General features: G+C 32.6%; 1 protein-coding gene across 1 annotated transcript; it reads right to left on the reverse strand.

Annotated features, from left to right (window-relative positions):
• Positions 1–21,728: 21,728 nt before the first annotated feature.
• LOC124366900 lies at positions 21,729–22,990 on the reverse strand. The gene is made up of 2 exons (XM_046823499.1): positions 22,755–22,990; positions 21,729–21,897 (listed from the first exon to the last, which is right to left on the reverse strand). The coding sequence occupies exons 1-2, from the start codon at positions 22,988–22,990 to the stop codon at positions 21,729–21,731; spliced, it is 405 nt and encodes a 134-aa protein (XP_046679455.1).
• Positions 22,991–27,980: the final 4,990 nt, after the last annotated feature.

Here is a 27,980-nt window from a genome sequence, read left to right on the forward strand (position 1 = left end):
CTTCAGTAAAAAGTTGTTAGAATGGAAATATGAAATAAAATTATAATAAGAACTAGCGTTGACTAAAATGCTGCGTCAAAACATAAAACACAAAAGGACCGACATACATCACTACTGAAAAAAAAAATGGCCTTTACAATACAACATACTGATGCTGTACAATGAATCAGCATTGTACAATGTGTGTAGTAGCATGGCTTGTTTCTCTTATCTGTGATGGATACATCTTTTAACATATTTTTGCCATGATCAAGTTTGACTTTGGTGAGTTCTTGTATAAGTTGGCTATTCAATTAGAACCTCAATATGGGCCATTTTTGTCACAGTAAATCTGTTCTAAATCAGTGAATTATTATTCTATTCAAATAATATTGGTGTCATTAGATTTGTGATGAAATCCACTACAAACTATAATTCCTGTAATTCTTGATAAAAATTGCAGGTTTTAAGATATTTAAAGTTTTAATGGCCTCCATTTTGAAAATACTAAAGATAATTTCATGATGATTTTTCCAGTAACCGGCCTTGTTATCATAAACATTCCAGCCAAATTGGGTAATATTTAATTTATTAGTTTTTAAGATATTAAATTGTTTTATAAAAAACTAATACAGACAGACAGATGGGAAACTAAGCATCGGAGACCCATGATCATATGGTGAAATATGTTTGTCTTGACCTGAGCAATAACGTGGTATACCTTTGTCCAGAAAGTTACAGGACACCCTGTATATAAAAATACAATATATATATATATATATTATATATATATATATATATATATGCATAGCTTTATGACTAGGTTTTTAAACCTGAAGAAAACGCCAGATTGCAGACTTTCTACTTTTGCAACATAACAATGGGAAATGTATAAAACCCTATTATCCTTTCAACCAAAAAATGGTCCCTTCATTTAATAAATAGTAAATTCAATAACACGTGAGTTCTCAAAATACACCAGAAAACTTGGCATCTGCATTTATATCTATAACACTATAAAATTATATCAACATTCAGTTATTTGCTTTCCAAACTGGATGAAATAAAAAAACCAAACACTATATCAAAATTAATAACGATTTATATATACCATGCGTCTTAAAGTCCCCCCCTCCCCCTATTAACTTTCTTATGAATAGAGATACAGTGATTTACTTTGGGGGATGTTTATATGACCAACTGAAGAGTTTTTTTTATGTAAGATCATTTTTGACTCCTCCAAAATAGGGTATTTTAGGGGCAAGTAAAAATTTCTAATAGTAACCCCTAGCAAGTGACACTTAGTAATGTAAGAGACATTCAGTCCAGTTAATGTATCAAAATTGACTGAATGTGTCTCACATACTAACTGATACACAATAAGATATGACATGGCAAAACCAGTTAGTTATTGGTATTCCCAGGACTGCCTACTGGACTTTGGTCAGACGAAACAAAACCTAATAAATGCCATGTTATTCATGGTTGTTGATTCTTTTAATAACTTGTTTTATAATTTGGTGTTGTAAATTCTCAATTTTAATTTAATTCTTCTTTTAATAATATCTTTAAAATGAGGTGTAACTTGCTAGGGTCACCCATTTGGGGACCAGTTAAAAATGTTCATACATAAAAAAATCTTCTCCATACTACCTATTAAAATATTTTTTGGACTTTACGAAGGATAAAAATATTTATCCCCTTTTCAAAGAGGGGATCACTTTAAATTTTCAAATAGAACCCCTATCTTGTGACATGTCATTTGAAAGGTAAACTCAAAATAAAAATACAATGAAACGAACAAAACTTCTCTACGACGTCCTAGAAAAAGTTATGGGCAAACAATCCCTTACATCTAAGGGTGTAAATTAAGCCAGGATACACCTGGATATATTAGAAACGGATTCACCATACTTATTCAACTTTTTTTGGATTTGTTTAAGGGTAACAAAAAAGTCATCCCCTTTTCAAAGGGAGGGTAGAAGGGGGTAACTTTAATTTGTCAAATTGCAACCCCTATCTTGTGACATGTCATTTTAAAGGTCTATTCAATGGAAACACAATGGCATGAACAAAACATCTCTACGACGATCCTAGCAAAAGGGAAATATTTTTATGCATTTTAATAGGTATGGTGAAGATTTTACATCGCTACCTCTATCTGTTTGGAATATATCCAGGTGTATCAGGACTTAATCTACCCTGTATATATGTATGTTTCAATAGACTGAGCTATGGAGCTGCACTAAAAGACAGATATTGGTTATGAAGGAGGAGGAGAGGAGTCAATCTCAAATTGAGTCTTTCCAATATTTATTTTTATACACCTAAAACACTAAATTCAGTGTCCGACTCCCCAAGCTGCTGCTGTTAATCCACATCAAGATTTTGCCACAAAATATTTGCAACCATAGGGGTAACTACTCACATGATAACGTTTCCTAGGGTGTACCCTGAGGTCAGCGTCCAGTATACAAGCCCAGGTCTGGCGGTCCCGCATGGACTGTCGCAGGCGGTCGTGCTGGCGGTCCCACTCATGGTAGTTCCACACATAGTGTATCGCGTTCACTACCAGCGCAAACATCACTGCTGTCCTGTCACTTCTCACGACACTGTCACCATCACTCTACACACATGTGCTTCGGTAACGCGATTCACAGACTTGGCACCTGATTGCAGGTTCGATCAGTTCAACAAGTGTTCATAGGCGGTGTTCAATTTGCCTTGTTCTGTAGGAAACCAGAGATTATCAAGAATGAAGGCTATGGTGTGTGTCAGAAAAAGTGTTAAAATTACCTACTGGTAGATTTGAGCCGGTAGATTATTATGAGACAGGTACATTATTATTAGGCAGGTAGATTATTATGAGACAGGTAGATTATTATGAGAAGGTAGATTATTATGAGAAGGTAGATTATTATGAGACAGGTAAATTATTATGAGACAGGTACATTATTATGAGACAGGTAGATTATTATGAGACAGGTAGATTATTATGAGACAGGTAGATTATTATGAGACAGGTAGATTATTATGAGACAGGTAGATTATTATGAGACAGGTAGATTATTATGAGACAGGTAGATTATTATGAAACAGGTTGATTATTATGAGACGTTTGTCCAATTACATCAAACCACGAGCCATCCTTAGCCAATGCTACACTCTGGATGTTAAAAAATAGTGACAAAAATCTTTTGAGGTAAGGTGTTTTTTTTTATTCTTCATTAAGGGTTTAATAGCTTTGTCTGTCACAATACTTGGAAAACCATCGGAGCTGAATGTTGAAATTCAGTATCAAGGCCTAACTTTATCTCAGAATAACTGGTTGGTAACTTATAGCTTTAATTGATGGTTCGGAAAGAGTCCATATGTTTTTGATATAGGTATTTAAAATCATTAAAAACAAGATGTTAATCATTTAAAGCAGAGTGCCAAAACATTGAATTTCTGAGTTATGAATTTTGTTTGCAAAACATCTGCGTCTTGAGTCAGACTACAAAAGAAGTAGGACACGGTTTATTTTTACTGTGTTGTATTTTGTTCAGAATTCCACATTCTTACATCTCTGTTGAAACATCACTGTGGGCCTATGCACTCAAAGAAATCGTGTGATCTATCCCCTTCAAATTGGACCTGAATATAATTTAAAAAACCTTGTTACAGGATCTTGTCGCTTAAAAGGTTAAATGTCTAGGTGTGTGAAACAGATTGGTAATAATAATAAATAAGATCAATCAATCTTTGTTCAATCAATTTGTACCTTACATAATCTTTTGTGATATACATTTTTTTAAAGGTGTTAAGTTCTTTGTTATCTGATCAGGAATGTAACAATTACATGCTTAGTGGTGCAAATTACAATTCCAAACATTAAGCGTGTTCTTTGATATTAGTTTTATCAATTCTAAAATCAATGTCAATGTTTTTCAACACCATTTAAGGCAGAAAGACTTAGGAGCTAAAACTGTTGTTACTTTTTCTTCTTTTAATCTAGTATGAAATTGTAATTTTTATTCTATAAGAAATAAAAATTTACAGAAGTTAGCTTTGAATATATATATATATATATATATATATATATATATATATATATATATATATATATTGTACACATAGAAAAAAATGTTTAAAACATTAAAAATGTACCAAAGGTTACAATTAGTACATAATATTATTTAACCATCCCGGATTTTGGTATTATTACGAGGAAAACCGCAATACTCATTTTCCTTATGGGAATTTATTAATTACACCCCCAAAAAGTGTTGTACATCCAGTACCATTTTCTTGTAAACAAATACCATTAATCGATTAAAATAAATTGTGAATTTCGACTTGAAATCAAGAAGGTCTGCCCACAGATATGTTCTGCTTTTAACCCCTTAGTCAAGAGGAAAGGAAAAATAAAATTCAGCTGGTGTTTTGGATTGAAAGAGACAATAAATTCAGAACCAACTCATGTAATATAAAACAATTGAGTTCACTACGGAAGATAAAATAATAGACAAACGTTTATCATCGGATTTAACGTCGACACCTGAATTTGCACACAGAAAGGAATTGTATGAGACGAAATCCGTGCAGTTGCAGTTGTAGCCTACAGGTGCTCCACTAAACTCGGACATGGTCACTAGAGTGGAGGTGTGGAATGCACATCATGGCTCAAGTCCAACATTTTATCCGCAAGTATTGCGTTGTATTGTTTTGGTTCTGCTCCGTCTCTGCTGTAGCCTGATACCTGGCTTGTTCATTCACAACGCAATTAATACAAGAAATACCTGTCAACGATTCGATTTTGGACTATCAAAATTACCACCATTACAAAAACATTCTGAACTGCATAAGTATATATATATATTTTTTTTTTAATTTTATCCACTTCTGTCCAATAAAAAAAAAAAAAAAATGATACGACTATACAGGCGGAGTTTAAACTATCCTTAAAACACAAATTTGGAGGATCTTAAGCAATAAACATAAAACGCCCTTCTTTCATTAATTTTTAAAACTTGATGTCAATATTTCTTGTAATGCATAAAATAAAACCATTAATTATAAAGATTAAAATCTATAATTATTTTTAACCCTTCAAAATACCTTTGGAAAACTAACAAATGAATATAACAAATATTGAAAAGACGAAGGCCACAAAACTGTTTACCGAATTCAGGTCCAGAATCAAACAATTCTTGTGAACTTTGTCCAACCCCTCCCACATCTTACAGCTCTTTTCTTCGTTTAGAACAATAACACAAAGAAAGATTGATTAATACGAGTCTTTGATCAAAGAATGCTGAAAGTACAACTAGCGGTGGTTGACAAAATGTAAAACTGAACTTGAAACGCAACTGCCAAGCCATTGGCCCTCTTTTAATGGCATTTGTTCACATTTATTGCCTTTGGATCGATGTTGTTCTTAATTATAACTGAAGGTTGGTCAAAGAACCTTAAAAAAGTTTTGATTTCCAAGCTTTGATTCAGTAATTTAATATTATTTTATTTTTCTTCAGTCTGATTTGATATTCACAATGAATCTGTAACTTGCAGCTTATGCACCTTCAATATTATTTGTGATCGATCAATGGAAGTATTAAAAAATATCAATTTCATATTTAGATCTTTGATCCATCTCAGGTAATATTTTAACTTTTCTAAAAGAACTTTATCAGAACTCTAAGAATTTATAAAAACCTCAAGAAACTATTCAACCTCAGCAGATTATACACTACTAGTAATCCAGGATGAACATGGAGAATTCTAACGAAAGAGTTGAAAACTTTGATTCAAGACATCCATAGCTGTAACAGCATTCACATCCATAGATAAAAAAATTTCCTTACTAAGATAAATTACGGAACACTACTTATTTGAATTAATTTAAAGAAATTAAACTCACAAAGTCTACTTTAGTGTCATCTACAATTTTAAATTTTTATGCTATAACGGTTTGAACTAATTTCAAGAATAATATGGAAAGACATACACAATTTATATCTGCAAACCTTGTATGGATAAAAACTACTTTAAAAACAAAAATACACTCTTTACAACTATCCAGTTCAGTTCATATGATTATTTTTTAAATAAGTAAAATTTAACTGAATTTAAATTTTACTACTAAGTAAAAGATATTTAAGAAATACACCAATTAGAGACTTAAAAGTCATGGGATATAGTTGCAGTTACAGTAAATTAAACAAAACCTAAAAGATGTAATAATTTGACTGGAATAATTTAAAAAATGAGTATATCTTTTAACATACAAAATTTAGAAACTAATAATGGTATATAATATTACTTTTTAAACCGCAAAACATGGGCAAAGTATGCTGGGATTTAAAAACTAAACGTTTAATCTTTACGAGTTAACAAACATATCATTCCAAGTCAGTGTCTTTTCTGTTTTACAGAGTATTAAAACATCAAGTAAATTTGACACCCCCATAATTACAGTAGGTACCAATGCATCTGCAATGAACAATGAGCAAATTACTGCAAGTGTAGAAGTAAATTGCTGATTAAGAGCATTATTTTTACATTAATAAACTGTAAATGAAGTAGGCACCATGTCATGAAAAGTTAAAAATATTGTACTAAAGGAACATACATAAGTACGTATTAGAAATAGAAGAAGTTAAAGTTAACCTTTATTCACCTTTACTCACGTGATCTGCACATGAATTTTGGTACTATCTCGAGGGATTTTTCCTTTTTTTTGCCAGATGCGCGAGAAAGCGCCACTGAAGCCCGCACTGATGTGGGGTACTTTTCTGACATAAGCCCACATTGGACGATCTGGCACATGATTTGACACTGGGAAAGTACCGATTGGAAATGCCCCTGACCAACGGGTAAAAACAAAACATCCTCGAGATAGCACCCAACTTCAAGCTCAAATCACATGAGCGTTCATAAAGTTTAACTTTTTCTATTTCTAATACGTCTGTATGTATTTACCTACTTATATCGCATAGTAACAAGTAATAGATAGTTACAAAATGGGCTCCATATGATACCAAAGTACCGAAACATAAATTGTTCACTTGATTATTTTTGTGATTTACTCGATGAAGTTTGAAAGTACATTAGACACATTGATTTATGAGGCTATGCACTGTGTTTCGTGTCCCTGACCTTGTTACAGACAATTACAGAATGTGAGAGTTTAACGATCACCAGCTGTTACACCAGTTAAGTCACTGTAAGTTGTAGCAGTTCATTTAAGTGCAATTATTACCCAGCATATAGAATTACAACTACACAGTGTGAATTTTAATTAGCTCTGTTAGCAGTTATTTGAGCTTAAAATCCCAATTTTATTCTAATTCATGGAGGAAGCAAAAATGTAATGATTAAGCTATTCTTGGAAAACCATCATATTTCAAAACCTCGACTACGCATTCAGGAAAGTTTTATTACAGTCATCAATTGACTTGAAACTGGTTGAAATGATTTCTCACTTGATTTCTTGCAATATACAGTTAATAACATTTCATCACATTTTATTAATTTAAAATTCTTTATAAATAACTAGTCTGATTGTTGTAATTGTACAACAGTTATTTAGTAAAATAAATTGAGTAATTTCATGATAACTTAATTGTGTCATTTGACTTATTTAATTTCTCATTCCTTTAGGAAAATAATTCTATCCTACAGAAAAAACTGAATTATAAAATTTTGAATTTTATGTTCTTCAGCTTTACCTAAATATTTCAACCTGTAACCCTTCCTCAAAAGATGAAAATCAGCCTAGCAGTTCTTTTTCATCCAGAAACGAATATTGCATAATAAGCAAGTATACATTAGTGGTAAGCTTAGATTGTATACAAAATAAAAATAAATATTACAATTATTAACAGTAAATATAAAAACACTAAAAATGTGTGTTTATGATTATTAAAATCTTCATTTTTCTGCAAAATACATACTATAGTGGTAATACAAGCTTCATATTTATACATTTGTTATCAACACCAAGGAAAACGAGTAAATTATTGTACTATTAAGTGAAAGGTTTAATGTTACAAAAACAATATTTAATCCTGTTTTTACTCAGGTTGGGAATTCTTTGCTAACAATATATACCGTAAAATGGTTTTAAATAAAGTATCAATACTTTAACAGATAAAAATATTTTTAATTAAGTAAATGACATCTTTCTTTTTAATACAATCAAAATGGGATTGACAGCAAATACATCAATTAGAAACTTCACCAGCTGGTGGATTGAGTGTATTTGTATTTTCTGATTTGGCGAAAAACTTAAAACGTTCTCAGAGGAAACCGGGATTAAGAAGACTCTAATAAAATTTAAAACGATTAATTGCACCAGGGAAACTAAAACACCGTAGGCATAGAATTTAAAATTAATCGACAAAAGCAGAACCTATTGTGTTGAAAGATTAATGGAGAGTCCGACTTAGACTGGATGCGCTGCGGATACGAACAAAGAGCAACCATAATGTAGAGTTAAATGCAGAGCCGTAGAGAAGCGTTCCAGCCCTAGAGCAGACAGATGTGGACGGAGAGAAAGAGTTATTTCTGTCTGATATTGTTGGATGCACTGAGACTCCAGATGCAGCCTGCCGAGGATCCAGACTGTGAGACGACAGCATCGACAGTAACAGTGCAAGTCGACCGTCGGAACTATACGAGACAAACCGTACATAGCAACCTTCTTATCCCACCTCCGAAGGTACCAATGCCAATGAAAATGTTAAGTAAGCAAATAAACGGTCCCATATGACTGCCAAAAACTTCCACTTATTTTGTATGCAGTAATCACCAAGAATTCTGCATAAACTAAATAAGTTCATCCACTAGTACTAGCTCTCTTGATGGCCCAAAGGTACCTTAGGATTAGGCTGGCTCTGCCCAAGTAGCCTAATACCCTGTCCACAAGTTTGATAGCAGTAGTTGATGATATAACAACTCTACAGACAACCCTACCTCATTTACCAACACTACCAGACAACCCTACCTCATTTACCAACACTACCACCATGTTAATATACAGGGTGTCACGTAACTCTCTGGACAAACCACGTTATTGCTCAGGCCAAGATAAACATATTTCACCGTATGAAAATGAAGTCTCTGATGCTTAGTTTCTCATCTGTCTGTCTGTATGTGTTTTTTATTTAAAATAAATTAATATCTTAAAAACTAATAGGTTTAATTTTACCAAATTTGGTTAAAATGTTTATGATAACATGGCCAATTACTAAAAAAAATTATTAATGTAATTATAATGATATTTTTCAGTAATTGGCCTTGTTATCATAAACTTTTGAGCCAAATTTGGTAAAATTTAATTTATTGGTATATTAGACATTAATTGTTTCATAAAAAACCCATACAGACAGACAGATGCGAAACTAAGTATCAGAGACCCATGTTCATATGGTGAAATATGTTTGTCTTGGCCTGAGCAATTACGTGGTATACCTTTGTCCAGAGAATTACAGGACACCCTGTATACTAGGATGATGAAATGTCCCTGAAAACCGAGATTGTCCTATTTATTTTCTTGACAGCAGTGTCCCGAAAAATTCTTTGGGGTCATCCAAAAGTCTCAGAATGTAGTTTTTAAACGTTTTATTACATTATTTTGATATTTTGGTTCATTTTATGACACATATATTTAAGTTTAACTTAAGTGATTTGTTTTCTTTGACTAGTCAGTAGTTTAATTGTGCTGTTGCACTCTATCTATCGAAAATCATGTACACAAAACTATCATCATGCCATTTAACACTACTACACTGCCGTAAAAATAATGTGTTTTTGAGAAGATTATGTTAGTCACAGTTATACTAGTTACTAAAATGATTATTATTCAAATCAAATGCTTTATTGCAATTGATCACATATTTAAATGTTGAAATAGGCATCGTACACAAAGTAAGAACTTTAAACTAATTACACATACATCATATAAAGATCATATTTATATGCACATTTCTATCCATAAGCTTTGGAATTGAATTTTCTACTAGTCAATCATATAAAACTATTTAAAATTTTTTTTAAGAAACGGTTCCTGCTGAAAGAGGAAGTTTATTAAAAAAAAAACCAAATTGAATTAATTTGAACAGAATTTGCGGTTTTACTGAGTCCGTGACTGGGAATATCAATGTTTTTTTTTGTTACAAGTGTTATAATTGTGTATATTGTCTGTTGTTAAATTATGTAAGTTAGATTTTGTATAAAGCAGTATGTGATTATAAAAATGAATAGTAAGTGGTACATACATTATTCAAATATTAATCAGTAGTATTGTATTGAGCTGTAAAATGTTAAAACTGCTTGCTAATTCAGTAACACTTATAATTACAACACTAATTATATTATATTGTTATACATTTTTATAGTTTATACAGATTATAGTTGTAGTGTCATATGTATATGTATGCTTATATGTATAATGTATGTGTATACGTCATGCGGTTGTGTTATATAAATTCAAATTAAATACAGTTTTTTTGTTTCAGTAGCCAAATGTAAAGTCAAATTTAAAAAAAAAGAAAAAGAAAGTAAAAATGTAAATGTCAAAATCATTGCAATACTGTACAATACTGATTTGGTTCCCGCACACACCTTGCAGGGTGCATTGTGACCTTATATTATAATGAATAAAGAGGTTGTAAACTTTGAACTGTAAATGACACATTGAAAAACACGATGTTAAAAGTATGCATAGGATAAGTACTAAACCTAAACTGACTAAACATTTAAATAATAATCATTAATTTAATCTGATCATTCAATTGTAAGATTGTTATAAAACTTTGAATTTTTGTTGTTCAAAAAAGCTCAGAAAATTAAAAATTGACACATTAAACCATACAGGACGCTTCTGTTTGATAGTTAATATTTAGTTAAAAAAAAATGTTCTTCAGATTTAAAAGTGTATATTTTGAAATTACTATTAGCGTTTTGTGTCTATTTAAAGTCAACTAAAACTCGAATTAGTTCATATTAATTAGGAAAAAAGTACATTAAAAGTTATTATTCAATTTAAAACTAGACAAATTTATGTTGTTTTAGTGAAAAATAATTCAATAAACATTATTTTTATAAAATAGTACGAAATAAAACAAAACTTTGAATGATTTTATAATACTGATTCAAACAACAGGAGAGAGAAACGGTGAACCTCTAAGACTGTCTGTCCGCTGCACGCAACACACGACACTCGCGGGCACCACCACCACTGCCTCCTAGATCCCCGAAGCCGACAGAGAGACTGCAGCAGGACGGGGACACGTGGTGGAATGCGGGGATACCCTCTCGTGGGGACACAACACACAGAAATACACCGTCACCGAGCAAAACGCGACAAGAGTATTAATACAAGCACACCTCCAACGGCTGACTCATTCACAGACTACTACTGTCTCACCGTCTCTCACCACTCTCGGGGTGGTAACACGATATAACAACAACACGTGTTGTGAATATTGTTGGCAAACCTAGCGACATTGACTAGAACAGTGAGGTCAGTTTGTTGGTCAACCAGTGGTCAACATCCTCCCGTCTGTCAAATACCTTTCTCCGTATACATGAGTTAGTTCTTATTAAATGAAAAAGTTAAACAGTATTTTAAATAAATTATACAAGTGGAGCACACTCTAATTGTTTTAAAAATAATTTAAATGAGATAAAATAAATTAATTTTTTGTCCTATAATCCTAAAATACATTATAATACCACACTTAACAACTAGTGAATCAAAATTCCTTTTACGTACTAATACGAAAAATTTCTTTTACGCAATAATAAAAATTCTTTTTACGTACTAATCCAAAAAAATCTTTTTACACAATAATCCAAAAAGTCCTTTTACGTACTAATCCAAAAATTCCTTTTACGTATTAATCCAAAAAATTCCTTTCATGAACTTATCCAAAAGTCTCATAAGTTATTAAAGTTGTTACTCTATTTTAGGTATATTGATACTGTAATATTATAATTCATGAAAATAATAACATTTTTGAGAGTTCATCTACGTGCAGACAGCTTTACACATTAACATGTATTGAGTGTTATAGTAAAAAAATAATAAATAGTAATAAGTACAAATATATTAATTATATAATAATATATTCCAATATAGACAAACCTAATGTTTTCTGACAGGGTCTCAAAACTGGTATTACATTTAATATTGTGAGATCGGTTTTAAAATTATAAACTCTAGCTAGTAAAGCTAAGGTATAAAATAATTCTAACATATTCTACATGAAGTGTAAAGACAATGTCCATATATAAAATTCACTCCATCGCAACAAAATCAAGAACTTAGACTAAGTAAAAAAATTTTGTGGTAGTTTTCACACACAAAAATACATTAAAACACCATGTTAAAAACGTGAATTATTTTAAGACTAACCAGCTATAATCGCTTTAAGTACTTTGAACATTTAAGTTATCTATACAAAGCACATTTCCTCTATAAAACTTGTTTTGTAAGAAATGTGGAGAAATATGAAGTAATAAAATGTCCATCAAACTTTTCTTACAATAATATGACAATTTTTTTAATAACTCTTGAATGCATAGTGTTTTACAAATATTAACAATACAGCCAAAAATTCGACACGGTTAACATCATTAAGAAGATTACCGTTCATTTGGAAATATGACATTTTTATGTTTTTAGGTTGGTTTAAGATTACAGTAAATAAAACTGCATTGTACAAATAAAAAAGGACAACAAAAATAGCTTGTGTTAACTGTTAACAGCAAATTGTTGAGTTAATCAAATTCAAAATGTCAATTATAGTTGATATGATATATTGAAAAAAAAACAAAAATATATCAAAACATGATATGTTACTATTTGTATTTTCATTCTGTAAACTCATACTAATCTACTTATTATTGAAAGTACAGAAATTTGTCAAACAAAAAATGTGCTCAACGATAATTTGACATCATTACAACTTTCGAACGATAACGAAACTGTAGCAAAACAAACAAAATATTAACTGTTAATGAGAAATACTAGTGACAAAATACTCACTTGTAGTAACCGTGTTCAGCTTACCTGAAAAAAAAAAACAAGTCAAATAGTTATTTTGAAATAAATACGTGAATTTCACAATTGTGTTGCACATTAAAGGATTTCAGAGCAAACATTACAATATAAAACCATTTTATCTCTCAAAATATACAAAGTATTAGTAATAAATCAAATTGTTGTGGCCAATAAAAAAGTACTCCCTGTTAATGAGATGTTCAAGTGGCATTAACTTGTAAGCTAATCACCTTTCTGATGGTGCTCATATTAGAATTATTTGTAGCATGTAAGTTTATGAGAAAACGTTTGATGCTTAGTTTTGAAATAAATAAGACTATTTGAAATCAGAAATTCAAATACTGGCAGAAGCAAAAGTAAAAAATTACATCTAAAAAGACATAAGCAGTTTAAAAACTGGCTCAATGAAGTTTATTTATAAATAGTAGTATATTTTCTTGCCTTTCTAATATTTGCTGTGACACTACATTGGGGTTCTAATTGTAAATTATAAAACTTTTAGTGTAATATTTTTTATTAAAGTTATGGTAGATTTAAAACATTAAGGTATTTGGTAAATAATGAGATATTACAAAATAACCAAAAGGCTGCTAATTTTAAACTAAGATAACAATAAAAACAGCATGAAAACACAGGATTTCATACATTTTCTTTATTTAACAAAGTTGCAAACATATTAAAATTTAATTTATTTATTTACTTACAAATTTAATATGGATAAATAATGTGGCATTTGAGAAAAATTTCAGTTACTACTACTTTCTAACAATATTTTGGTTAATACTAATAATCTTCAAACAGAAGATCTCATACTGGGCGTTTTGTGAGAAGTTGGAAGTCTGAGAACCTCTTTACGTTTCTTTCCAACTTATACAAGTACTACTTAGTTGGAAGCTGTCACATCAGATGTCTCAAGTGAGAGACGTATGTGGAGAGATAATATGTGCAGCTCGATGTGTGCAGGTATGCTAGTAAACACACACAAGGCCGAGAGCTGAATGTGTCGCAAATCGGAGAAGTGTTTTCACTACCTACTATTGGCACAATGCACCATCAACTGCCACTTCCCACACAATGCTCTATTAATCTGATATACGATCTACAAAATGCCTCTTTAAAGTTTACAACTCCCTTAAATAAAAAAAAACTAGAGCGTTAAATCTAAAAAATAGTGTATTTTTATCTTTCTGTATTAACACAATATACACAGAATTGCCTTGTAAATTTATTACTCGAGTTGGACTTTTATTTTGTTCACCAGTACAAGAAACTGAGAAACCCTCTACTGCACTTAAACCTACTGTATAAGGTTTCCTGCGCAACTTCCAAAGTGACAGGATATTTAGGATGGAAGCATGGAGAATTGTGGGGTATATTCTGGAGGGAAGATTGTGGTGGATATTCCAGATGGAAGCATGGAGAATTGTGGAGTATATCCCGGAGGGAAGATTGTGGTGGATATTCCAGATGGAAGCTTGGGGGATTGTGAAGGATATTACGAAGTTGTTAACTCTTTAAGTTAGGTTAAGTAACCTTTTAAGTTGACTTTGTTATACATGTGAACATGTTTACAACAAATAAATATTTGATTTGATTTGATTTGATTTATTCAGGATAGAAACATAGGGGATTGTTGAGAGAGTATTCAGGATGGAAATGTAGAGGATTGTGGAGAGTATTCAGGATGGAAGCGTGGGGGATTGTGGAGGATATTCAGGGTGGAAACATAGGGGATTGTTGAGAGAGTATTCAGGATGGAAATGTAGAGGATTGTGGAGAGTATTCAGGATGGAAGCGTGGGGGATTGTGGAGGATATTCAGGGTGGAAACATAGGGGATTGTTGAGAGAGTATTCAGGATTGAAATGTAGAGGATTGTGGAGAGTATTCAGGATGGAAGCGTGGGGGATTGTGGAGGATACTCCGGATGTAAGTGCGGGGGATTGTAGAGGATACTCCGGATGTAAGGGCGGGGGATTGTGGAGGATACTCTGGATGGAAGGGTGGGGGATTGTGGAGGATACTCCGGATGGAAGGGTGGGGGATTGTGGAGGATACTCTGGATGGAAGGGTGGGGGATTGTGGAGGATATTCTGGATGGAAGGGTGGGGGATTGTGGCCTGTCCATTTTATTGATCGCCCTACTGTAAGCCATGTTACTATACAGGAAGAGGAGACTCTGCTCCATTCTATACTAATCAAACTGTCAGAAAAAGTTCTATATCACATTTTGACTTACCAAGGGAATCAAACCCACTAGAACCATCAACCTCAGCAGTAAACTTGGTCTAGAAATCAATCTATTCCTTTATCTCAAAATCTCAACATTTCCAGTTAGTGATAGTCCAGTGCTTGGACATCCTGCAGTTGACCTGATCTAAGTAGCAGTATAGGTTTTTGTTAAACCCCAGAGGAGGTTCTATTAGCAGGTATAAACCAGCAAGAAGTGAACCCTCCTAGAAATACATTTGACTTCAAAAGAACAGAGAAGCCGTGTGAATTGGGTGGCAAAAATATTGTTCAGTTCGGCCAACTCAGCAAAGCGTACTGGACAGTAATAGTCTAGATAATGTTGTAATTAAATAAGTGTGTTATACAGTAGAACAGCTTTAGTGTGACTTTGCGCACATCTCAACCATCTAAATTTGAAGATAATCACTAAAACTATAATAATCCACTAATCTTTTTGTTTATTAATTAACATTCTCCCCAAATCATCCTTCACTTATACCTATATAAAACAATCATCAATAATTATAAAAAGAATATAATAGTGTTACTTTTAAAACCATTAAATAGAAATTATAGCACTTTGAGATATTACTGACTTACTGCAGAGAGCTAATTCAAATTGAGAGATGTTAAATTGAAACTGGTTGAACCAAAAATGCCTGCTGACAGGTGTATTGAGAGGACTCAGCTCTCATATCTTGTGATTGGCTAGAGCTCAACCAATCAACATGACTTCTATTAGCTGCCAGCTTTTTGATAATTTAATGCTTCTTTTTGCTGATTATGACTTTATTTCCTGATTATTTTAAAGGTTTTTCTTAAGTTTGGTGTAGCCCAGTGTAAACCAGAAGACTTATGATCAGATCAACTGTGTAAGTCTCTGAAATAAAAATTAATAGAAAAGTTAGCTTAAACGTTTGGTATTGTCTGAAGTTGGAATCTTCCATATTTTATAATACTTACAAAATGGAAAAAAACACACAGCCAGTTAAAAAAATAAGGGACTCATGATAAATTTCAATTGCAAAATGATTGATATCTACATTACACTTTCCAGGAAGTGCTTTCCTGTGGTTGCATGTGTTCCCGTGCTACAGCCATGACACATATAATTAACCAATAAGTCTTAGATAGAGCTAACGAGGCCTAGATGAGCGACTGGTAGGCGTTAATTGGACACTTGTGTAAACAGCCTTCAAGGTCATTCCGTGTACAGGCCGACAGAGAGAGTTCAGTGGCATCAACTCTCTTCCCGGTGAGTACACTGTTCTATCTTAGATACAGTATCTGAGACAATGACATCTAGATAAGCCTCCCAATTTGTCAAAGTATATTGCTGTCAACTTCTGAGTTCAATGGACTGTCATTGTTGTATTACACTTATGGCTACTAACCCTTTTAGGAGAAAAAAAGTTATTTTAATTTTTTCTAGAACTTACTTTTGAAGCAAATACTTTTTCTGAAGGGTCTAAGTATTAAAACATTTACGGTTTTTTCATCCTGTTTTTTTATTTACAGTACAATTGTCTATGATATAACAGTATTTAATAATAATTTGATTCAGTACAAAATAAAAAAATTACTATGTCTCTTTTGTGTTTCTTGTTTTAAAATTTTTGTTTACGGTCAGATTACTATAAGAAATAAAAATAATTTTTTGTGAAAAAAAAGATTTCCATTGTCTTACTTCAATTTTTTTTAAGAGTACAACATTTTATGTTGATTTATTGGAAAATAAGGATAAAATCCCACAAATACACGACACAATTGTCTCTTGTCTTACAACACAGGTGACGTGATGTTGATAGTGTAATGTATCATGGTTTAGAATTTAATTTATGCATGTTTTTTTATTCATTGGTATAAATTATTATTTTACTGCAGATTTGACATTATAGAAAGCTATAACATGAAAATTGTCAACAATAGTTTACTTTACACAATAATAATAATGGTTTTTATTTCTTTTAGTCGACTGAAAATATATATATATATATATATATATATATATATATTTGACACGGATAAAACTTACAGATTAATAAAAAAATGGAGCAGTGTTAAAACTTACAGATTAATAAAAAAATGGAGCAGTGCTAAACACGGCCAGTCCAACACAGTGTAAGAATCAATTTTTTGAATCAGTAAATATCACTAAAATAAACTAAAAAAATTATTATTACAAGAGAAAATCATACCTTAAAATAAAAAGACTCAAAAAACTTAAAATACGGTATTCTACGATATTCAACTGAAACTTTATACCATAATTTCCCTAGATTCTTTTAAACATACAAAATCATTATGGATTTATCAATTTTACTTTGAATTTATGTCAATACCTATACATTTTTATGTTCTATTAATCAATTTACGGCACTAAGTGCTGATTTGAAATTAACTAATCTTGAAATAAATAATCTTGGTGCTTGGAAAGAATAGTGTTGTATTATCAGCACAGCAAACAGTTTCGGCCTGAGAGTTCAGAGCCTATTGCAAATTTATCTTCTTGTTGTTGCATGTATTTTATATTGCAAGTACTTCTTTTTATAAAATACAAAATTCACAACTTCCACATAATATCTACATGCCTGCACATAATTTTTTGACTGGGAATGTGATCTGGCTTCCTCTGTTTTTAAAACTTAATAAATGTGATCTTTTCTTACACCAATTTCTTACACAGTAAAACATTCTGTTGTTCATTGATACTAAGTTCAGAAATCATCCTTTACATGTCCCTAAATTAAGGATATCATCCTGAAATGTAATGAAAATTGACTGTTAGACACAAAGGCGTTATTCTGTAAGTATCAAAATAAGCAAAATTAAGGTAAAACAGCAGTCCTATTTCATCCATATTAACTTGTAGTTTTTTGGTACACATCTATATATATATATATATATATATATATATATATATATATATATATATATATCTATATATATATAAATGAATGTTTGTATGTTTGTCCTTTATGGAATCGTGAACTATTGGACCGATCATGATGAAAATTTGTACGTATATGTATTTTTCCACGGAGAAGGTTTATAAGCTATGCCCATCCCTTTCCCGATTCAGGATTCCGCCCCAATGGTTACAGAAATACCCATAAGAAATGCATTGCAGCAAACATATGTTAACGTCTTTTCAAATTTTTAATCAGCTGTTCTTTGTAAACATATATTACACTTATAGTTTTAAAGCATAGAGTAAGCTTAAGAGAAACGACAAATTTTGTTTAAACTGTTTTTGCAATCACTGTTAAACATAGACTTTACTATCCAGATAATACAATTCAAATTTGACGTAAAAATTCACCTTTAACTGCAATATTTATTTAATATAAACCATGCTCATGCTTGATCAGAAGAGTAATGCAGATATCATAATTACTATCTTACGTTGGCTACAAATATAAAGAATGTTATAAAATCAACCTTAGTTGTTTTTTTTGACAGAAGTATGGTTCTCAAAACTCCGTGTGTACATATTCTCTCGATCGAGACAACAAAGCAAGCTCAATCGTGGCATCGGAGATATAACTAATTTAATCTAAAATTTATTATAGTAAAAAAAAAAATTTACTAAGTAATATAAGGACTTCGGTTCTTAAGATTTGCGTGCGAAGCCGTGGGTAACAGCTAGATAGAGGCAGGAATATGGTACATACCTTCATAATACGCCCAAGAGGCTCACGATGGAACGACTATCAATTATCTCAGCAATGTTTAGAATGTGATAGAAAAAGAATAAGTGAATATAGTGTACTGTTTTCAACGGGAAATTGCGTGCGAAGCCGCGGGCAACTTTTGCAAAAAATTATTGAAATGCGCAGCAAAGCGCGCCGGGCCCGCTAGTATATATATATATATATATAAATGAATGTTTGTCCTTTATAGACTCAGAAACTATTTGACTGATCATTATGAAAATTTGTATGTATATCTATTTTTCCACGTAGAAGGTTTGTATGCTATGCCCATTGATGTAACTCACCACCAGGAGGCGCTGCCAAATATATAAGTTATCAAAGCGCCTGCACATTGTAAACTACAATTACGAGATAGTTGTGTATAATAACCACACACTATGTGAAGGCGCTAAGTTTTTATGGATATTTGTCTTTCAAATGAATTTCGTTTGGCCTTATAGCTTGAATGTTAGACCACTTTATTATTAAGTACATGTATGTGTACAATGGCTATAAACATACACTTTTGGCAGATTTTCTTGATAGTGTAAACAAGGTAAACTCTACATCGGCATTGACAATATAATTCACTTGAACCAGAAGTGCTCATACACGAGCAAAGCTTACAAAAAGCGTGCGAAGCCGCGGAGAACAGCTAGTAGCTTTTATAAATATTAACCCTTCAACTTTTTTTACTTCATTATATACGTAAAAACCAACAATAATATGACGAAAATCTTTTAAAATTGTGTAAAAGATGTTTCATAATTTTTCACCACAAATGTTTTCTGAAAAAGTTGTTGTTTTTTAATAAAATGGATTCTTATAATTTTGTAATATATAAATAGTTGTTAAATAGTACAAAAAACATTTTACCGATCAAACTATATTTGTAGAAAAAATTTATCTAAAGTAAAAAAAAACCCACCTTTTGAAAAACAATAAAAAAGGCAAAACACATGTAAGATTCCTTTTTTTTTTTGTCAAACCCAGCTTCATAGCTTTAGAACACACAAAACAAACAAATGTTATTCAACAAGCTTTTTTTTCGTGGTAAACAGGTTAGGCAATACAAAAAAATTAATAAATTTGAAGTTAGAAACATTATGATTATTATGAAAAAATAAAAATAAAATTTAGATGCCTCTGAGCAGTGTCACAAAATAGGTCTGAAACAATAAAAGACTTGCTAAAAAAGTTACGAACAATGGCTGTACATCATAAATCTTTCTCCTTTAAACTTTGGTATCTAAGTGCTTAGGAAAAACTGTTCTACAAAATAAGGTCCTAAAAAACATTTTTTTCCATTTTTGACAGCTGTCTTACCTTAATTTTTATTGAAAATTAACTTACTTATATTCGAATAAATATGTAGGCTACCATAATTTATTAGTATTACATTAACTTTATTACGCTTGTAAAATAATCAATAACAGGACAATATAAAACTTTTCAGTTATATTTCACACAAATTTACACTTCTGTTAAGACCTTTCCACACTCGTAGTTTTATTGGGTTCCTTAACACTCATTGTTCCACTCCAGGCATTGTTAAGCTCTATATATAGAAGGCGTCACTTAATTAACTAATCTCATCCTTATTTAATGGGGCACAACATTCTTCAGTGGCTTGAAGAAGAAGGCACAAAGAAACACAGTTTTATTTACTATAAATTACTACTGCACATAGAAGATACACTGTTTACTTTTCTTGTGTCTTTTTTGTCTCCAATATTTATACATCAATGATTACTTTTGATCTTCTGTATTTTTAAAGTTATAAGAGTATACGACCATTGAATATTGGCTTAAAAATCTTAATCTAATTTTTTTTAGATTGTGGCAATTTAATCTTTCATGAGTAGACCTATTAATTCAGTTTGAATTACGTAACTCTTGCTATATAATTTTTTTTTAATAGCTGACCTGTGCAACATTTATTTATTTATAATTTTATGGCCTACATTGGACCACTTTAGTCACTTTATATTTTCTAGTCTTTCTTCTTTTATCCACCCAATATTTCTTCATCCTTTCCGAGCGTAATTTCCTTTCCTCCTCCGGAACCACTCTTCCTATTCGTTGTTTGTTTCTTTTCAGCTGTAGTGTAGAGTGTTTGTCATTTAATATCTTTAATGTGTTTGTCTTGTGTTTTAAATCCTCTACTGTAATTTGTAACTCTCTCATTCATATCTTCCCTTAATTCTGTGATCCATTTAATGTCACTTTTACTATACCACAGTTTTTCTACTATTTTCCTGCTAATTCTATTTTCAGGTGTTCTCAACAAATGCCCCAGGAATGATATTCGCTTCTTTTTAATTATACTTGTAATAGGTTCTATATTTTTGTAGACTGTTTCATTGGAAGCTAGTCTCCAAACTCCGTCTACTTGATAGTTTTTGTTTAAGCAAGTTCTGACTATTCTTCTCTCCATCTTAAGAACCTTATCTATTGCAATAGTATTTGTTGTTTTAAATATTGTTTCACTTGCGTATGTAATTTGTGGCAGAGCAACTGTTTTGTAGTGTCTTAATTTTGTATTTATTGAAAGACATCTTTTATTATACGTATTCTTAGTAGCATGTTTAATCTTAGTTAGTTTGTCTATTTTACTTTGCCAAGATGGTTTTTCATTCAGGTTATAAGTGATTACTTAGTCATAGTCATAGTCATAGTCATATTTCTTTATTAACATATTCTTCAAGAACAGTAATAGAGTCACAATGTTAACAAATTACATAATTGATATTAATAAATAATCAATACAAGATGTCAGAGCCTCCAATCTTCCTTGTTTACTTCTGTGAATTCTTCGATGGTGTATATTGGGTGGTCCACCAGGAAGTTGTGAAGACATCTTTTCAAGGCAGCTCCCTTGAGGTTTTTCACAGCTTGTGGCAGGAGGTTCCTCAGCTTCCTACCAATGTAGGATGGTTTTTTCCTCGAAAAGTGATGTCCGATGTAGAGGTAGTGTGTAATTTACTGCATGGCGTGTGTTATGTGTATGAAGGGTTTTTCCTGTTTGTACATGCAGTTGGTCAACGTGCAAAATTACTTCTTGTATGTAGAGTGCAGTAATTGTCATAATTCCCAAGGTTTTAAATGCTTGTCGGCAGCTTTGTTGGTGTTCGAGTTCCGCTAGGGTTCGGATAGCTTTTTTCTGCAGGAGTAGTACTCTGTTCAGGTTTCCTGCAGAGGATCCACCCCAAACAGCAAGTCCATACCTCACATGAGTTTCCACCAAAGCATAGTAAGCTGTTTTTGCTGCCTCCAAGTTGCAGATACATTTTATTCGGCGTACTACATATATACCAGTGCTGATTTTTTTTGCAAACCTGGTTTACATGCTCAGTCCACGTAAGTTTGTGGTCAATAGTTACGCCAAGGAATTTGATATGGTCTTTTCTTGATACATCAAGTGGGTTAGGGATATGGTCCTTCCTCTTGCTGAAGTTGATGTGAACTGTCTTCGATGGATTCATGGCTAGATCATTCCTTCTGCAGTAATTGAGGGCTTTACTGAGAGAGCTTGTGGCACTTTCGTACACTCCTTCAGCAGAGTCATTCTTAATCAACAATGTTGTATCGTCTGCATACATCACACAAGTGGTATTGTGATCACGTATATAAGCTGGGAAGTCATTCACAAATAAGACAAAGAGAACTGGGCCCAAAACAGATCCTTGCGGTACTCCGCGGGTAACAGGTAGTGGATTGGATTGATGTGAAGTAGTTACACCATAAATGGTAGTTTGCAGCTCGACTATTTGAGATCGGCCTGTGAGGTAACTTACAAACCATTTGTTAGCTGTGTCTCTGATTCCTAATGATGTTAATTTCTTTGAGATGATGTCGTGGCCCAGGCAATCAAACGCCTTGCTGTAGTCAAGAAAGAGTGCAGATACGTATTGTTCTTTGTCTATTTGGTCAATAACATGTTCAACAAGGCTGATGATGGCAGAGCTGGTTGATTTTCCTTTCAAAAATCCATGTTGCTTTTCGGTTATCAGATTTTCTTGTTTTAGGTGAGCCATGAGTCTGTGTAGAGCTATTTTTTCTATGATTTTTGAGAATGTTGAGATTAGAGAGATGGGACGGTAATTTTGGACTTCCAGTGTTGAACCTTTTTTTATGTTTGGGGTATACTTTAGAGAGCTTAAGGGCTGTAGGGAACTCACCAAGGCTGAAGGACTTATTAATTATGCTGACTAAAGGCGGCATTAGCTCTTCAGAGCAGTGTTTCACAATTTTAGAAGAATATTCATCCACTCCACTTGAAGATTTTGATTTTAGGGCATTTATGATGTTCCGTACTTCATTGATGCATGTTGGGGTTAGATATAGAGATTTATCAACATAGTTAAGTGGAGTTTCGTAATTTTCATTATCATCTGCGTCCCCTGGGGAGCAGTTATTCTGTTTCAGCGTCAATTCTGCTACTTCTGTGAAGAAGGTGTTAAAGTGGTCTGCAGTTTGTGTGGGGTTGTCCACATGTTTCCCATTCACTGAGAGACATATGTTTGGCTGTAGTTGATGTTTTCCTCTTCTTTCATTGTTTATGACATTCCAAAGAGCTTTACTTTTGTTGTCAGCTGAGTTGATGAAGTCAGCATTAGCATTTTTTCTTATTTCTCTAAGTTTTTTATCATAATTTTTCTTTTTTACCACCATATCTTCTTTGTCTTGGGTATTTCCTGTGGTCTCAAATTTGTGCAGGGCTTTTAGAAAGTCATTTTTAAGGTCTTTGGCCTCGTTGTCATAATACACATGTTTCCTTTTGTGTTTTTGACTACATTTTTTAGTAGGACAGGCAATGTCTAGCGTTGCTTGGAGAGTTCTATGAAAGATGTTGTATGCTTGCTCTGCATCTGGGGCCATATAGACAGCATTCCAGTTTTTATTCATTAGGAGAGATTTTATCTGGTCTGTATTAGAATAACAAAAGTTTCTCTTGAGAATGATCTGTGGAGGGATGTTTACTCTCCAGTCATATATTTTTATAATTTGAGCAGTATGGTCAGAAAGTCCAGTTTCAAGTATGGCTGTGCCAATGTTGTCCTCGATTATGTTTGTGCATATGAAGTCAATTGAGGTGGCAGTGCTATGTGTGATACGTGTTGCAGGAAGTGGCAGTCTTCGGATGTTATGGGTGTGTAGTTCATCTTCTAGGATAGTGTTGTCTAGGGTTGTTTTCATCCTGTCGATGTTTATGTCTCCAGCAAGCATGATTGATTTACTGTGTGCTTGAGTATATTCTAAGATGTTGGATAAGGCATTTACACCGGCTCGTACATTCTCTTTGGGAGATCGATATACCCCAAGAATGTGTATGTATTTACCCATGGATTCAATTACTGCCATGGCTGCTTCACAGTTAAATTCTTGGCAGAGGTGGGATATGTCAGTTGCTGTTGTGCAGTTTTTGAGGGTTTCTTTGGCATATATGGCAACACCACCAAGCTTATGATTTTCTCTGCAGTATTCTGCTATGAGAAAGTATCCTTCAATTTTTGTATTCTCTATTTCTATTTTTTTCAGGCCATGTTCAGTAAGCACTAGTATATTGGGGTCAATGTCATTAAGAAGGTGGTTAAGTCTGTCTAATTTTTTGTCTAGTCCACGGATGTTTTGGTGTAGTATTTTTAGGTTACTTAGGTTTGTTTTAGATTTGAGTTTATAATGTACCTGTTTTTGAATTTGATCTTTTTCTGTTGGGTTTGGTCTAAAAAAATGGTGGTTGTTTTTTTGGCTTGTATTTTTAGTTACTGTCGTCAGATGGGGTGATAGAGACTTTTCGTTAGTAGTGGTAAGTTCTTGTGTTGCCTTATAGTGCTCAATATACTTGGTGCTCAATATGTTACACCCAAGATGGCTGACTGACTACAGTCAAAGTGAAGTGGCTCCCAGTTAAAAGTGTATTTAAGTGTGTATTTTAACAACAAATATTTACTCACTTGTGCAGCAATTTACCTGGAACTACTGTAAGTCCATTTCACCATAAAACTTCAAGAAAACTAAACTACTCAAGAATCTAAGACAATTATAACAATCTCACTGTAACACAAGAACTAATCTGTAATCAAATCTCAAGCACTTTTTAAAATAAAACAACTTTATCACTAATGAAATTATAATAACAAGCTTATAAACACTAAAGGTCAAAAATTGTATTTACACACAATCAAGAATACTTTACTTAAAATCACCGAATAAACTCAAGCCATATGGTGACAACTGAAAACAGTGCTGACTGTGCTGACAACATCACATTCCACACCTGACCTAGTGACAGCAGCTTATTTGTATACACAGCCGTCAACAATCAACAGACCTGCTTCCCACCTGACCTTGATTTTCTAAACAATCTGCCGCATGAAAAAATTTAACCACGAGGAGGCTGCCAAACCTCGTTATAAAAAACAGTTTTCCATTTTGACATTTAAAAAACATTAACCACGAGGAGTCTGCCAAACCTCGTTATAAAAAACAGTTTTCCATTTTTGACATTCAAAAACATTAACTATGAGGAGTCTGTCAAACCTCGTTATAAAAAACAGTTTTCCACTTGATATTTAAAAAACATTAACCACGAGGAGTCTGTCAAACCTCGTTATTAAAAACAGTTTTCCATTTTGACATTTAAAAAACATTAACCACGAGGAGTCTGTCAAACCTCGTTATAAAAAACAGTTTTTCATTTTTTACATTTAAACATATATTCATTTTTGAACAATAAAATGGCCATGGACACAAATGCTCTATATGAAGTAGGAGTTATGGTATTTGCAAAGGTAAAAAGGCTATCCCTACTGGCCGGCAGTGATAAAAGGGGTTACAAAAACTGACAGAACTACCAAATACAATGTCACATTCTTTGGAGATGAAAACACTGCAAATGTCAAACAAAATGACATGTGTCTGTATTCAGAATACAAATTAATTCATGGAAAACCAAAAACAGACAATTTTCAAAAACAAAAAATTTAATGAGGCATTGAAAGAAGCTGAGACATTTTTTAAAAACCCATCTTGTAATAAGTGTCTAACAGAGAGCAACTCCAATAAAACCCTAAAAGGCTATATTAGTCAAGACTCAATATTAGAAAGTACACTACCAGAGCTAGAAGAAAGCTTAATTGAAAGTGAACTGCAAAATGGGGAAGACAGTCTAATCATGGCAGCAAAATTGGGAAAAGCACTGCTTAAAGAAAACGAGGCCCTCAAAGAAGACAATCGAAGGTTAAACTTCTTGCTAAACAGTATGGAGGCTAAAATTGAAGATTACAGCCGAGAGGAAGAAACTTATCTCTCAAGAGTAGAAAATTTTCAACAAAAAATTTCTGATATGGATAGGCAATTTGGAAAAGAAAAGCAACTACTTATTGATACACAACAAATCTTTGAAGACCACGATAGACGACAAGCACAAGTTCTAAATGACTATGAACAAAAGATTAAAGAGCTATCTAAAGAAATATTAATTTTAAAAAAACGTTTAAAAACCCAAGAAAATATGTCCCAAGAAAAGGTTCTTGAAGAAGCTGGTACACAAACAGACTCCCCGCCATTTTCAGTAGCTGAATCAACCCCACTGGTAACAGAGATTGTTCAACTAAAAAATAATCACTATCTTCTAGAGCAAAAACTTAACCGTTTAAACCTAGATAGTCAAAACCGTGCAGAAAATCTAACAAATCAAAAGAAAAGGGAAGCTGTAAACCAATCTCATAACTCTTTAAAAAAACAAAAGATTAATGGGAATTCCAAAAATAAATTTAGTATCTCTTTACAAGTACAAAAAATTAAAGAGCAAACAACCTACCCCAAAGAACCTTACAACAACCCAGTCCTAACCATATCAGATAAACAGCGACCAATTCCCACATGCATACCAAGGGACAAAGGAGACTTTGAAGTGATCGAAGTGGAAGCCATGTTTCACAGAGAAAATATTTGTACAATGCCGGAGTCTAAAGATTACAAAAAACCAACTCAGAAATCTAATAAGTCACCACCTTGTACAGCTTCTCCTAAGTATTTAAATTTCTGCACAATTTTTATATTGTGGTTGTCCAACCTTATTTTATTTGCAAGTGGAGGCTGCGTTAATAAAACTTCTGTTTTTTCAAACGATATCTTTAAACCAATTTTGTGATCTGTGCAACATATTGACATAAAATGGTTCACTACACATAACTTAGCAATGGTAGGAAGAGTTGGCTCAAATTGAATGTTGAATTTGGCTCCAGTTCACCTTCCTTTTATTGTAGCATGTGGTATCTGACGTTGTCTCAGACGACTCCTGGAATCTGGAGTCATGTTTGTCTGAAGATATCCGAAGAAAGTCGACATCAGAGACACCTATAAATAGGTGAAGTGACTCATCAGGTGCACAATTGAGTGCACTACGATGTACCTGATGAGACTGCCACTTCACCTACTATAGGTGTCTCTGATGTTGAAACACTGTAAAAGTTTTGTTTTGACAGAGTATTGGCATTTAATTCCTAAAATTTTTGGACTTCACGCCTGGTCTTAAAATTTTTTAAACAATCTTCAAATAGTCTCATACAATCATTTTAAAATGCAAAAATTTTTAAAGCAAAATAAATTAGTAATGATTATTGCACTTCACTTTCATTTTGTTGATATAACAATAAATCTATTCACAAAAAAATATTTTGAAAAATCTTAGTGAACGAGTTAACACAATTGGCAGCAATCTTGGGACAACTATATAGATAAAATGCCAACTGAGTAAAAATCTAAATTCACCAGGTCAATAATTACAGTCAAGTATACAAATAAACATTACAGTCTCGGTAACACAACAGTTGAAATCATGAGGCGATCTAGAAGAGAACAAACAGAATTCATAAAAGAAAACAAACGCATTTGTAAAAGCAAGTCTTTAATTTAAGATTCAATAAAGAGCGTTGTTCATTGGCATTGGCGTAATAAGTATACAGAATCGAAATATTTAGAATGGAACAGCTAACAGTACAGAAAAGAAGGAATATTTAG

This window comes from Homalodisca vitripennis, chromosome 7, assembly GCF_021130785.1.
Source record: "Homalodisca vitripennis isolate AUS2020 chromosome 7, UT_GWSS_2.1, whole genome shotgun sequence".
NCBI lineage: Eukaryota > Metazoa > Arthropoda > Insecta > Hemiptera > Cicadellidae > Homalodisca > Homalodisca vitripennis.

What these genes read in the sequence shown, in the direction of transcription:
- LOC124366900 (XM_046823499.1), bottom strand. Translation starts at nt 22,990, where the DNA reads ATGGCTCACCTAAAACAAGAAAATCTGATAACCGAAAAGCAACATGGA. An exon ending in AGAGACACAGCTAACAAATG is followed by an intron (nt 21,898 to 22,754) that starts GTTTGTAAGTTA and finishes TCACTTTTCGAG; the next exon opens with GAAAAAACCATCCTACATTG.